General features: G+C 38.5%; 1 protein-coding gene across 9 annotated transcripts in view; it reads right to left on the bottom strand.

The window, feature by feature from the left end:
• Positions 1-11,068: 11,068 nt before the first annotated feature.
• Positions 11,069-15,428, bottom strand: part of chl1b (cell adhesion molecule L1-like b) — a 130,628-nt gene continuing 126,268 nt past the window's right edge. For 8 of the 9 annotated variants that reach the window (XM_055212662.2, XM_055212664.2, XM_055212663.2 and 5 more), the window contains one exon: positions 11,069-12,284. In XM_055212662.2, coding sequence (XP_055068637.2) covers positions 12,086-12,284 — 199 coding nt within the window. In that variant the 3' untranslated portion in view covers positions 11,069-12,085. The remainder of the gene's footprint in view (positions 12,285-15,428) is intronic. The other variant, XM_055212667.2, reaches the window with a different exon arrangement.

Below are 15,428 nucleotides of genomic sequence, written 5' to 3'. Positions count from 1 at the left end.
TTATTTTGCATATATCAGGACAAATATAAAAAAATACATTTAGAAATAACTAATAAAATTATATTTTACTTTTTTTTGATGATAATGCTTACGTGCCATCAAGATGGATAAAATATTTAATATTTCTCATTCTTTGTCGCAATTGGCGGTTACACCATTTGACATTTTCAGGTCCATTCAGTCTTAACTTTAGCCTGGTTAAAACCAGACCATTCTCAGTAGTAACTGAGTTATGGTCTGGCAAAGCTTCATAGACAAATCTTTTCCAAAGGGGCGTCACCAACGGGTTGCTCGGGTTTAAATCGCTTAAAACAGATGCGATAGCTGATTCGAACAAGTGATGTTCCACGGCGGCATCCATCTTTTTATAATGTACAAAATCTACTTCACCGTCACTGCGTGGTGTCATCATGTAAAGCCCGCCCCAGCGTTTCTGATTGGTGCCACGATTTCTCGGCATTAGAAATGGGCTTCAATGGCTTCTTTGCCAGACTACTTGCAGAGCAAATCTAAGTTCTTAACTATCTTAACTTCCAAAAAATGGTGCAAATGTAATTTTATTTTGCATAAAATTAACATAAATACACTGTGCATTAAAATAAACCCGATGCATGCTTTTAAAACAAGTTAATAATAATAATAATAATTACTCATTTTGCCAAACCATTTTTGTCACTTATATTTGACCCAACAATGGGTTAAAGCAGACCAGCATTTTAGGTTGAAACAGCTCAGTATAGGTTAAATTACAACCCAACAGGTTAGTTTTTTTGTTCATTTTGGCCCTTTGATTGTTGAAAATAACCCAGGATTTTAAGAGTAAAGCTGTGTACCTGATACATAGGGATGTAAATGTATATACATAAAAACAAATCCTGGAAAATTGCTTTAAATTGTCAATGGCTGCTCTTCTCCAAAGAATATTTTCTGGGCTTTTAAAAATCTATGATACACATTTTGGATTCTTTTTACATGCCTGGCTCATATATCCCACTTGTCCCACCATAACACATTTATAAACCCCTAGTACTTTGACATGGCATGCACATTAAGTGCCAGAATTAAATAGTCTTGTTGCAGGCATTGGTGGTTTCTAACCCCCCCCCCCTCCTTTCTTATAGGGGGGAACATCTGATTTATTGTTCAATAAAGCCTGGACCAGTTTTGCTCAATTAGCTCTATTTATCTGCAGTAATGGTATTTTACTGGGTCTGCCCTTCCCACTCTGTAGAAGCAGTGAAGTATGTATGCACACGGCATCAAAGCCGAACTTTATTCCATTTTTCTTGTGAATCAACAAGAAGTGGAATATTAAAGATATGTGGCCATATAAAACTATATATTATCCTTATTATCTTTGGTAGCAATGTAATGATATAATTCGCCAGTCTTGTCAGCAAGCTATTTGTCAGATGTACATGTGGGTGTCAGTTGACGATGTTATTTGTATGCTGTGCACCCTAGCAGAAGGGTTCATCATTATGAGGTATGGGCATTGGTTGGATTAATGAATCTATGCGTTATCAACAAACATAAAGCCTGTAATTCACATTGTAATGAGGCATTCGTTTCTCATCAGCATTATCTGAGGGCTTTTAAATGGGCCGTCAATCAACGTATCAATCAATAGAGAGCTCTAAACAGTCCCTGCTTAAGCATCTTTGAGTAAAAATCTGTTATGCACTTTATTATGCTGCATCTAGACTTGGCCTTTCTACTGCCTGAAGCTCAGTTAAGGTCATGGGTTCGAATCCCAGAGAGCATGCACACACTAATAAAAAATGTAAATGTAAACCTTAACCTTCCCACCAGCGTTTTTTTTTAAGTTGCCAGCCAGCGCCAGCATTTTTGTTATGATTTTCACAAAAGTTCAATGCCTTCCAGAAAATGTTCTTCTTTAAATATAAAAAACAAGCACTATATCAAATGAAAGAACAGACCCTCTGCTTAAAAAAATAAAGATGATGGATATGTATTTTTTTATCAGAGTATTTACTGTTTGGTGCTTCTGGGTTTTATAAGTTGGGTAAAAGCACCATCTGGGGAAATACGGATTGCCATAAAAACTCGTCATTGGCAAGGAAGCGTTTTCTCTTAATTGACAACATAACTTGTCAATGGCGGGAAAAGAGTTGATATTTTATAAGTCACCTATGGATAAAAGTGTCTGCCAGAGGTATAAACAGATTTTATGACTGATTGATTCATCCTGCTAATTAGGATTAAAACTTGTGTTCCTGTTCAAATTGTAGAGCATTGTGTAAACAGATGTATAGCTTAAATGCACTCTGAGGTTATGTTTACTTAACAACAATGTAGTAAATAATGGAAAATCATGTACTGTACACACGACAACATCCACATTCACAGAGATCAGCAAAAATGACAAAAAACTCTGTATTGTGTGTGCTATGCCAGTAGATGGCGATGCTACTTTGTAAAGAAAGTGAAGCCACCCGAAGAGTTCGAGCGGCCATCTTTGGGGTTATTGACTTACATTCAAAATCATGATAAATTCATCTGGTTTACAGTGTATTAGTCATACAAGATACATTTCTAGAATAGGTGTATGTAATTTAATTGTTACTTCTGATGTTATTTGCAATGTTTATACTTTAATCGGGCAGGATAAGGGATTTATAGCAAAGGTTAAGGTGACTGTATCTGCTGCATTCTATTGTAATTACACAGGTGTAAATAAAGTTATGACATTAACTCTTTCACCGCCAGCATTTTTTAAAAAGTTGCCAGCCAGCACCAGCATATTTCATGATTTTCTCAAAAGTTTAATGCCTTACAGAAAATTTTCTTCTTTAAATATATAAACATACAATATATCAATAACTCTGCTTTAATAAAAAAAAGGTTTCATCATACCTTCATTAGTTCCCTTTCAGTCGGTCACTACGACGTCACGTCGTGACCGACGAACTGGGAACTCGCTTAGAGAGACCAATCTGCTTCGAATACTACAAAAAACGCCAATGAACTTGGCATTGAGATATTTGCATAATGCTGGCGCCGCCCCGCCAGGTGCGTATATAAGGCGCACGTGCAAATAAGGAAATCAGCTTTTTTCGCTTCGAAAGCCGGCTTTATCTGACTGAGAAGCTACTCTCTGCTCTTCTGGGAACGGTTGCTGAAGTTGATTGACAAGCAGTACTAACACAGCGGACGCTCGCAGTATTCCACTGCTCTGCATATTTTTTGTTTTGAGTTTAGTGTGTGCGTTGCCTTTCCCTGTGCGCATCATCAGCTGAGCACCTAAAGAGTGATTTCCCTAAAGAGTGATACGTGAGAGCTCTGTGTCTTTTTAAAGACAGCCACTCTCTCGTATATTCGGAGATCGGCGTCCTTTTCAGGATTGCTTTTCGTCCGTGCGATCTTGGATGTGAGAGGTATAAGGGTTCCAGTTCGGTCACGAGCGCTGTCTTCATGCTTGGGCATCAAGCACTCTGAGGCTGCGCTCGTGGGGAGTTTTTGTTCTCTCTGTGAGAGCATAACCCTCTTGGATTGCGGAGACGACTGACGTTTCTACGGGAATGCTGTCCGCGCCTTTGCAGTGCTGACACCGCCATGGTGCGGCTGTCAAGCGCTCGCATGACGCTCTTCGCATCACTACGCTGAGTAGGACGGAGGATACGTCCTCCACCTACCGGCCTTTCATCCTCAGCCGGTTGAGGCTCCGGTGGAGACGGCAGAGTCGTGTTCTACGATTTCTGCCGATCCATTGGACCTCCTTCTGGTCCCGTTCACTTCTGCAGCGTCAGAGGGGTGTCCAATTTCCTCCGAAGTGGAGTCGTTCCGGAGATGGCGGCCGTGCCCGCTCGAGCGGCGGAAACGGTAGAGTTGGAGAGGTTAACCCCTCTCCGCCCGAACCGTACTGCCCACGTGATTGGTATTTCGGAGCTGCTCGGGCCTCTCAGTCCTCTGCTCCTGTGCCTTTCTTCCCGACGGCACGAAGAGCTGACGTGATTTCGGCCATCCGGTCGTTCAGCTTCAGCTTTCACCCCTCATCTCCCTCACCAGGGGAGCCGCTAAGGGCGGGGACCCCTTCAGTGGAGCGGGGGGTTGCGATGCAGCTGCGTTCCTGGAGGGACCACCCAACCCTTCCCTCCCGTGTTTGTAGACAGTCGTCCGGTTACGGGCGCTGTCTGTCAGGCATGCGGAGAGGCGGCTTCAGCCCTGCACGCAATAACGTTGCTACAGGTTCACCAAGGATTTACGAGGGAAGCCGCGACCTTCAGTCGTGCGATGTTCACCACAGTGGTTCAAGATCGCCACCTTTGACTGTGTCTGGCTGACGGACGCAGGCGAGAACAACTTCTTGAATGCTCCTGTCTCACAGACCGGCCTCTTCGGCGAGGCCGTGGAGTCGTACAGCTCCACTGCGCAGACTGAGGCGATCTCTTAGGTCATGCCCGGCGAAGGAGAGCTGCCCTTGGTAAAAACCACCACGCCGGCTCCTCAGTCTGCCTCTCGCCGTCGGCGTGCTGCGGCGACCACCTTCGTTCCCCTCCTCGGACCCCATCTCGGCAGCGCGGTGGAACCGGTCGTCAGCAGCTCGCCCCGCCCGCTTAGCCGGTTCCCGTGAAATCGGGAGTTTAAGTGGCCAGTAAGCGGGCGACCCGGATTGGCAGAGGATCACTCTTCAGGAGACGGTGATTCGCTCCTTCCCCCGATAGTGTAATCACCTCTCAAAAATGGGTAGGTTTCTTCACCAAATTTTGAGCAAAAGTGGAGATAATTAATTTTTTATGAAGGACTTTTGATAGAGATCAGATTCAGCGCGATCCTCAAAACATCTTACTCTTACACGTGAGGCGTTACTTCCGGGTTGCATAAGTTGCGTTAATAGCGTTAATAGCGTTAATTGCATAATAGCGGTATTGCGGAAAGCCGAAAATACTCGTCATTGGCAGGGAAGAGTTTTCTCATAATTGACGAGTTAACTCATCAATGGCTGTGAAAGAGTTAAGAGCATACATGGTCAGCGTTATTCCTCTGAAGAAGGTATAAAGTAAGCAATACCTATATTTTATGGCTTTTTATAAGCATAGCGGCATCGAAATTCGGTGTTGTTTTATGACAACATGTGACCTTGGACTATAAAGTGGCAGAATGTTGTGAAAAAGGAAATACTGAACTCAGTTTCTTTAGCAAACACTGTAATTTTTGTCTGAAACCAAACTAGGCGCTAGGGCGAGTTTTTGGCCTGTGACGTGGTTCGTGCCGAGGTAAGACTCTGCAATGGCTTCTCATTAGCCAACATGGCTTTACAGTTAGGGATATATCGCCATCTGTTGGTTTGGCATGCTCTTGACAGCGCTTTATACCAGGTTTGTGCATGTTCGTGTGGACGCAGAGATATTTTTAAAGAAAAAAAACGTTGTTTATAAAAATACCCGTGTACATGTGGACTGGGAGGACAAGGTGTCATTTTTAAAAACGTACACTTTGAAACCCGCCTTTAAAAATGTTGCGTCAATAACACCATTAACGCACAGCCAAATGCATTAAAACATTCCTGGTTTCAGTTGAAAATCTTGTAGTTTAAATGGCTCCTCGGTTGGTTTGTATAAAAATATCTGAATGGCCAAAAAAAAATTTCAACACTTTTATCACACTTTAACTGTTTTGATTTTATTTCATGCATGCGTGAATTTTAAGTTTTTCTTACTAACCTTGCACATGTTTAATTTTAACATGTGCATAAAAATAACCTGATCAATTATTTGTATAAAATTTATTACCACTACGCAAGCTACCCAGATCTCTATGCTACATTAAATTACATTTAATTAAATGTGTTGATACACCATTAATGACAATAAGCTTTCAGTTTTAAGGTATAGACCGTTTCAGCAGTAACAACATAAACAAGCGGCTGTCGCAGTCCGCACGTACAGTAATTTCCGGTAAACTCCGCTAAGAATAAATAACAACAAAGTTCTTTAAACGTAGTTTATTTATATAACAAGCAAAAAAACAACACATAGATTACCTAGGAAACCAAAACACCTGTTATTCTCGACGAGGCATCTGCTCAAGAGATCAGTTAGCAACCAGTCAGACCATTAAAAAAACGAAACCGGAAGTAAGGTTCGGATCCAGACGTGTATCACGTGCGTCCGATGAAACGTCTATTGTTTCAGAATTACTGTAAGGCATAATTACATGCATTGCATTGCAAAGCTTCAGTAAGTAATGAAGACAGTGACTCCTAAACATCCAATTAATATACAATCTCAGTAACCCCTATGCTTTTTCAGTTTCCACATCGTACCAGCTGCTACATTCGAGAAACAGAAATTTGTTTAATACATTTCAGCAGGTCATCATGGCCAGCCAGACTGCATGGTTCCCATAATTCGAGATGGCTGTTGTTTGGCCAGACACTGGAGAAAATTTACTCTCTGTGGCATCTCTGTATGCAATGCAAACCTCATTAAAATGAAGCCAGTTAGTTTTACTTTCTGATAAAGAAAACACATTTGTTGTGTATTATAATTATAGTTTTGAAAGGCACCAGTATTGAAATTCAGTTTGCATATAAAATCTGAGAGTGTGAAATACAAAGTTGTGAATTACAGAGATATGCAAATAACATCTCTGTTCGACAAAACAACACAAGCAGGTAAGAGTTTGATGAAGAAACTAAAACATTTGTTTAATTTTAGGGTTTTTGTCGACAGTGGCCTCTATTTGACTGTAATCTCTGTAAACCCATATAGTCGTTTTTTTTTTGGGGGGGGGGGATTTACTGTTTTCTACATAAAATCATCATATTTTTAATGCAAAGAACATTCTTACACTGATATCTTTAATATTTACTGGGTAAGGTCATGTCAAAGACTGAAATCAATGTTAAATCAAATTTTGATTCTCTTAATCTCATAATCAGATTATGAGACTTTAGTCTGGATTTCACAGACTAGGGTCAACCATACGTAAAAATAACGGCTAGCTAACTTTTTCTGTAAGGAAAGGATGTTACTCTGCACATCGCATTTGGCTTTCATGACAGGTAATAATAGAGGAAACTAAAAATATCGCAACAACCACGCATGCACCAGAAGTACTAAATTAACATTAACAAGCAATATACAATCTTTCCCGTTCTCTCTCCTCCTCTGCCGAAGTTGCGTCACATGAAAGAAAAGCGTGATGAATGAAGTCTTCATCTGAAGTGAATAGCTGACAGCCCCTGAGACTCCCGGACCAATTCGTTTGCTCGTTTTCGTTTGCTCATGCCGCAAACTTGCATTATGTTGAGATTATTCTTTCAGATGTCCAAAAAGCATGTTGGAGGCTTTGAGGACGATCTGGCCGCATTGACATTTTTCTCACAATCTTAATGATCGCCTGCGCCATGAGCCTCTGCCTTGTTTGACACAGTTTCGCTGTGAAGTTGAAGGACTGGATGAGAAATCAAAGCCAGTCGGATTTTATTTGAGCCATAAGCGTTGTTTTGAGGTGGGGGAGCTCATTTTGTGGGCTTTCTATATACTGTAATTAGAATACAGTCGTGAGTTATTATAAAGGAAAGCCAGTATACTGTATGCACTGCATGTAGGAGCATCGCCAGTGTAATTACGTGGTCGCCGTGATTTCACCAAGTAAGATGTGACCACAAAACCAGGTGTAAGTCACACAGCTATATTTAGAAAAAGCCAAAAATACATTGCCTGCAGATCAAAATTATCGTGTTTTTATGAAAAAAATAAAAAATAAATCATTAGTATATATGTAAAGATCCTGTTCTATGAAGATTTTTTTTTAAATATATCAAAACAAAATTGTCTATAAAACAAACTTGCAAATGTAAGTTTTTATTGCATAAAATCAACATAAATACACTATGTGCATTGAAATAAACCTGATGCATGCTTTTTTAAAATAATTTTCAATTTCTCATCTTGCTACCCGCTCTTTGGGTAATTGGGTCAGTGACAAAAACGGTTTGGCAAGATGAGAAATTCAAAAATCTTTAAAAAAAACTTGTTTTAAAAGCATACATGAGGTTTATTTCAATGCACATAGTGTATTTATGTTGATTTTATGCAAATACCATTTTTATGAAAGTTAAGACTGAATGGTCCTGAAAATGTCAAAAATATTTGTAAATGTAAATTTTAATGCGTTTTTGTAATATTTGTCCTGACATATGCTGAAAATATAGTTCTGTTTTCTAAATAATCTTTGACGAATGATGTATGTGAAAAAATCATATTAAACTAAACTAGATGATTATGTTTTATTAATTTTTTTACGAATATATTTATATTTTCATTTAAAAAATACTAGTTACACCAATTGACACATACCGGTTACACCACACTGACATTTTTACAATTATCCCTCAAATATTATTTCACAATGAAATAAAACCCAAAATTTTAGTCTTGGTCCTCAATAAAGAGAATGTATGCAAGTAATCTGCAAATTTATTTTGAAATTTTAACCCTTTTACATTTATTTGAACCATAAACACAAAATTATTAACGCCATGTCATTGACCCATTTCCCATTCAAGTTAGTTTTTTATGTATCCCCATTCAGTCCACAAGGTCATTACAGCGGTAAGCTTTTCATTAGTAATATGCATTGCTAAGGACTTCATTTGGACTTAATTTTTAGATTTTTCACCCTCAGATTCCAGATTTTCAAATTTTTGTATCTCTGCCAAATATTGTCCTATCCTAACAAACCATACATCAATAGAAAACGTATTTATTTAAATGACGCTTTTATCCAAAGCGACTTACAATTGCTATATATATGTCAGAGGTCATATTTGTTGGCCCATTGGCTTCCATAATATTTGTTTTTCCTAAATATAAGCACTAGATTGCCATATTTCTGAAAATGTATTATTTTATATATCACATTATATCATATATATTCACATATATGTTTGTTTCGTAAGTAGTATCCCTTTTGCTTTAATTGATCTATGGCTAAGCCACGCCCCTTCCACTCACTCGGACAAACAATCAACATTCGGTGACAGGCGCTATGACAGCTGTCACAGTAGGAGACATTTCACAAGAGGCAATTGATGATTTTTGGAGACAGAAAGACTATATATCATCTCAAAGTGACCAAAAGGGCCTAACTATGTATTGGAGGTAGTGTGGTTTTTGGCAGCCCTTTTAGTTTTAGTCTTAGTCTTTTGGACGAAAATGCTTTTTAGTTTTAGTCATATTTTAGTCACTTATAAACTTGATAGTTTTAGTCAGGTTTTAGTCGACGAAAACACAAAAAGGTTGAGCTTGAGGTTGGTGGTATTCTTCCCACCAAGTTTGTAGCCACATTTACCGTCGTCTCCCAATATGCATTCCGTTTTTCTTTCTGATGGATTATACTGAAAGTATTTCCATAAATCATCTCATCGTTTCCGTTTATTGGCGTCACTCGCCACAGCTGTGCTGTTGTTGTGTGAAATCTGGTGCGCGGCTTGGCGGCAGCCGGGTGGTGGGCGCACCCAAAACAAGGAAAGGAAGCGGCAGCATTGCTGATACTTTTTAGCTAAAAACAGACAGATTTCACGCAAAATAGGCAGAAATGACAAGCATTGTGAACGTTAGACTTATAATCATTTTCGTTCTGTCTCGTCAACGAAAACTTGAAAGCATCTCGTCATGTTTTCGTCACCTTAGAGACATTTTTAGCTAATCATCGTCGCGTTATCGTCATAAAAAAGGTGCGTCAACGAAATAATTTCGTTATCGTCATCGTTGACGAACACAACACAGATTGGAGGGTTATTTTAATAATTTTATTGTTGAGAAGTTCGATGAAAAGCCTTTTTACCATCTTACCAAGAGTAAGTTCTCTCCTCACCGTTAGTTTGGTGCTACAGTATTTGCATAAATCATTCAGCATAACATTGCTATTACAAATAACAAATAACATATGTTTTCTCAGTTATTTACAGATACGTTAATTAAGCTAAGTGACATGATGTACAACGCAGCTTAACTAACGTTAATGTTTTCTAATGTTAGGCTAACGTTACATTAGAAGTGTTAAAGATAACGTTCAAATACGTTGTTGACTTACCTTAGAACAGATGTAGACATCCTTGTTTAATTTATCCACGTTTAGTTGGTGTTGTGGTCTACCGCATAACTTAATCTGGATTAAGCAGATACTTATCTCGATTGAGATGTGGCTTGGGAAAGGGTTTAAAATACACACCGTCGCCCAGCCTTTCGGGATACCTAGTGTCGGAGTTGCATGTACCCCATGCACACCGTTTGACCATTTTAAACTTAAAATTTCAATGGATGTGGAAGGAAAGAATGTCAGAGTGTATTGGGTTGTTATGCGCACTGTGATTGGTTCATCTTGTTTGGGGGCGTATCTTAGTCATAGGTCAGTTATTTGGACCTCATTGTATATAAGTCACCCACAATTGAATCTGCGGATACCATCCTTATACTTTTCCACATAGACAGATCAGAGGGCTTCAGAGCACAACACCAGCTTCTCTGCGGACTCCATCTCTCGCATCTTCAGCCTGCCCACTCAGTAAAAACGGCATTATTGGTATTTCAGCATTGCCTTGAGAAGCACTATCTGTATATGCTGAACACATCATAACATTCGCTCCATCAGAGCACCTGACCCCTCTCGTCACCTTCTTATTGTCTCATTTCCAACTACTCGAGCACGTTCGCAGAGGTTATTTCCCTGACAGGGCACATCTATGTTCTTACAGCGAAATACACAGATTTCCTGAGGGATGAAAGCTTATTGAGCAGAATGTCTGATATGCTTGGTAAAACCATATTCCAGGAGTCTATAGCGCGTAGCTTTCAGACAGATGTACGATTTTATAGATCTTTACTTACAATACGTCTTTTTACAGACAGCACCCGCAGTATGCAATATTCAATGCGTTAACTCCAATCGCTTGTCATTACCGCTCAGTTTTTACCTTCACGCTTTCAGCCGGATGCCTGTATGCTGGGAAAATGAAAGCTGTGTGAAACATTCTCATGCTTAGACGTTCATTTACCTGGAGCTTTCAAGAGGAAAAAGCCATCATGGAGTCAGCATAGCCGGGACGAAGAAACAAACGATGCAATTTAATGTCAAATCTGCACACAAACCTCATTCGACAGCTTTAAACATGCAAACAAAATGTTTGTACAGAAAAACATTGTACAGGATTTCTTACAAAAAAAAAACAAAAAAACGTTTCGACCAATTCTGATAAACATTTAAATAAAAATTCAAAATGGATTTGGGAATTACAACCCTGTATTACGTAATCCATAACAATGTAATTTGTTACGCCACACTTACCAGTATATCAAAGTTAATCTACGACAAAAAGTCGTATTTTTCAAACGTGTGAAAATGTGTATGTGTTTTATTAACAATATACTGTAAAATGGGTTAAAAGCAGCAACAGACTCACTGTAATGTAAATGTGATGCTTGTTAGTACCTGAACTGTTAATTTAGATCAGCTCAAAGTAAAAATGTTTAACAATGCACGTGAGACTGATGCTAAGTGAGTCAACCCTTATTTTGCCTTTGCGTTTTTGGACTCCAACACAAACTGTGATTATTTAAGCAACAACTCTTTTGTACAAATAATAATCCACATTTAACAAATGCACAGTATACAGTATCTGAAATATAAAATGTCAATAAAATTTGTTCAAAATGGAAAAATAATAATACAAAGTTCATACCCTGACATTAAACTCGCCATGATGACACCAATGAAGAAGAAACCAGAAACATACGGACGATCTCCTCACGTACGGCATCAGGTTTCGCGTTCATGAAAACAAACAAAGTTTCGGCAGCTCTGAAGTAGCGAACAATTTTCGATACAAAAACACCTCACAGATGTATGCACAACTGATGTTGTCGATCAAAAAACTCAAAATAAGCCTCGTACGTAAAATGATGTGAGTATGACTGAGAGTTTGAAGATAACACATTAATTGCAAAAGTGTCCTTCGAGTTCCATTACGCCGACGCTTTGCAGTCTTCCTCCTCCTACTCCCTTTCGACTGACCTTTTGTGAGAGCTTGTCCGAGAAATAATTTGTCCGTGGTCCATTACGCCGTGCTCTGATTGTTTGCCTTAATTTCCGTGGAGACCCTTTCTTTGCATCCCGAGTATTCGCCGATAAAGGAGCCGTCCTCATTAAAGTGAGCGTCCTCATCGCCGTAGTCCACCATGCTATCTCCGCTGTCTCCTTTCAAGTCGCCATTGAGGGAATGCTGGCTGCTTTTCAGTGGTTTCTCATCATTGTCGCTGTGTAAGACAGGGAGACACAGAGTGTCAGGACTGAGTCACACGACTGTCTTTGTCCTTGTTGAGTTCTTCTAGTCTAAATCAATGTCAAGGACTTTTAAAGCACGTTCTATAAGAGCTATGGATTTCTGCTCTCAAGCATTTCATTCATTCACTTATTTGACGTGAATCAATTATTGTGTCATGTTAAAGTGATCGTTGTGCCAAAAATGAAAATTCTGTCACTATTTACTCACTGTCAGGCTGTTGAAAAACTAGGATTTTATTTGTTCAATTGAACGATAATGCAGAAAGGTTTATTTTATTCAAAAAGGAGATTATGAAAATGTGTACTGTTGTGGTCCACTGAGAAAACAGCAGCATACAGGTTTGTAATGATATGAGGGCAGGTAAATAATGACAGAATGTTAATATTGGATGAAATATTTCCAGCAACATTCCCATGTACAATATTGTGCAAAAGTCTTTTTTATTAATAATCTAATGTGCATAAGATGTTTACTGTTTTATAGTAGCTATAGTGTGTCAATAGTACATTTAATTTATATACATTTCTAGACATTTTTTGTCATTTACTGTTAAAAAAGTAAGAAAATATAGATTTTATTATAATTAGGAATTGGTATGGCCCAGACAGAGACCAGCAAGCAATTTTGCATTTAAAAGATGTCTAATAGTCGTCGAAACACAGCCCTGGTGTCTAGGCTGAAACGAGGCAAAATTTTGTCCTGTCTGAAAATTGAATAGACTTCTAAAAATAAATAAAATAAAATTAATTAATTAATTAAACTAAACTAACACCTTGTAATCACTGCTGACTTTGGTAACATGTTGGAATTTCCATCTCACATCTCACAAGTTGTTTCAGCAAAAAGGACATTACCAATAACCAAATTCAAGTTTATTTAAAGTAGCCGGACTATGACCTTGTTCACACTGTCAGTCCAATCCGATTTTGGTGCATATCCGAATGGAATCCAATCACATTTAAAACGTGTGAACGGCCAAAAATCAAATGAAATCAATTTTTTCTAATCCATTTCAGGCTACATCCAGAGGTGGTTTGAAATCCTTTTCAAATCGCATTTCCGGAAATCCATTTTTGTCTGACCGCTCTGATCCCATTTGTGTAACTTTTCGGTCATTTCATGCTGTCGCGTCACATAAAGTGTAAACCAGTGGCGGCCGATGACTTCTTTTTTCGAGGGTGCTCGATGCGAAGTTTGTCACAACATGTATGTAGCCCGTCATGTGTGTGGTTCCTTTTTTCAAAACATCTGTTCTGCGCATCGAGAGATCTTGTGTGCATCACGTGTCTTGTCAAAATAAGTGCCTGCTGCAGATGCGTCTAAAGGATTCTTGATAAAAGAGACGCTCGCGTTTGCCAGATATTCGCATAATCTCATGCATAATCAAAGTTGTGTCAAAGGGAGTGTCTTTGACGCGAGTGCTTATTTTGACAAAACACGTAATTCACACGGTTCACACGACGCAACAAACAGACACTTTGAAAACGCAAGCAACACACATGACACTCCGAAGACTTATTTTGAATTAGCGCCCCTCGGATGAGCAGTCACGAGCCGCCACTGGTGTAAACACATCAGATGTGGAGGCAGATTGCTGTGCCAGCGTAACATCATTGCCATAGAAATGTTGCAGATAACCGGAAAACGGCAGAACGCTACAGGACGCACAGATTGGATCAGAACAGTTGTGATGCACAATATGGACAGTGAATCTGTCAAATCGGATGCAAGTCAGATTTGGACTGAAAGTGTGAACAAGGTCTATGTCTGGGATCTGATCTCACCATCATTGAGTAAGTTTGGAATTACCTGAAGAAGATGAAATGAAAATCTACCAAAACAAAAATTGGTTACATCTAATATTGATTTAGGTAATAGAAGTTGATCAATAAAATATATTTGTGGCATTATTTTTGGAAAAATAAAATAAATAAAAAACAGCATTTTCTTACAAGTGCCTTAACTTATTTATTTACAACTTGCCTTAATAATACTGCAGCATCTAGTCATGTTGCTCCAAGCATCTTCAAACTTTAAAGATACACTAAAGCAAAACATGTAAATCTCTCTCTCTCTCTCTCTCTCTCTCTCTCTTTGAGGCCAGATGATGTACCTGAGACTTTTGCACAGTATTTATTTATGTAGACAGGACAATGAATTTTCAAACTGACTCTTGTTTTAAACAAAGTGCATGCGTCTATACACTCTTAAAAATAAATGTGCTGATAAAGGGTTCTTTGCAGTGATTCAGTTTCAAAGCAGCATTACTACATAAAAGACGACTAAGAAAACAGTAAAATTATTAAATATATATAAAAGAATACAAGATATTATTGCAGATTGTACTGTCTGGTAATCTACTAAAACGGTAAGTGTAACCCTGGACCACAAAACTAGTTCTAAGTCACACTTGTATATTTGTAGCAATAGCCAACAATTATTTTATGTCAAAAATTATTAGGATATTATGTAAAGCAGTAGTCAAACTTTTTTTACCGTGCCCTTATGCACGGTGAATCCCTTCAAGCCCGCCCCCCAAAGAAAAGTATGAACAACATAAAAAACATTCTAAAACTTAAATTTTAATAAACAAAACATATTAAATTATACATCATTAAATTTGAGATTTAACTAAACAGAATTTATGATAAAATAATGTATTTTATAAAATGTCATCTCACTTCCCCTTTGAGAACCACTGATGGGAAGAATAAAAGTCCATGAAGATATTTTGTAAATTTCCAACCGTAAATAATCTATCAAAACTTTTGGGAGTGGATGCAGTTGCTACTGACTTTAAAGGCAATTTTCTCAATATTTTCATATTTTTTGCACCCTCAAATAACCGTATCCCAGCCCACTATTGTCCTATCCTAACAAACCATACATCGATGGCTTATTTTTACAGCTTTCAGATGATGTATACATGTCAAAAAAAAAATAAAAAAAAATTGACCCTTATGACTGGTTTTGTGGTCCAGGGTCACAAATAGTAGATGCCATAACAGATCCACTTTGGTTTTCCCACAGAGGTTTTAGTAAAATTTTGTTAAATCTGCAGAACCCTTTCACAACAAAGAACCTTTTGTTCTGTGAATGTTATAGGTCCTTAATG

This window comes from Misgurnus anguillicaudatus, chromosome 8 (assembly GCF_027580225.2).
Source record: "Misgurnus anguillicaudatus chromosome 8, ASM2758022v2, whole genome shotgun sequence".
NCBI lineage: Eukaryota > Metazoa > Chordata > Actinopteri > Cypriniformes > Cobitidae > Misgurnus > Misgurnus anguillicaudatus.
Note: the sequence above shows the minus strand (reverse complement) of the source record. Positions and strands in the feature narration are given on the sequence as shown.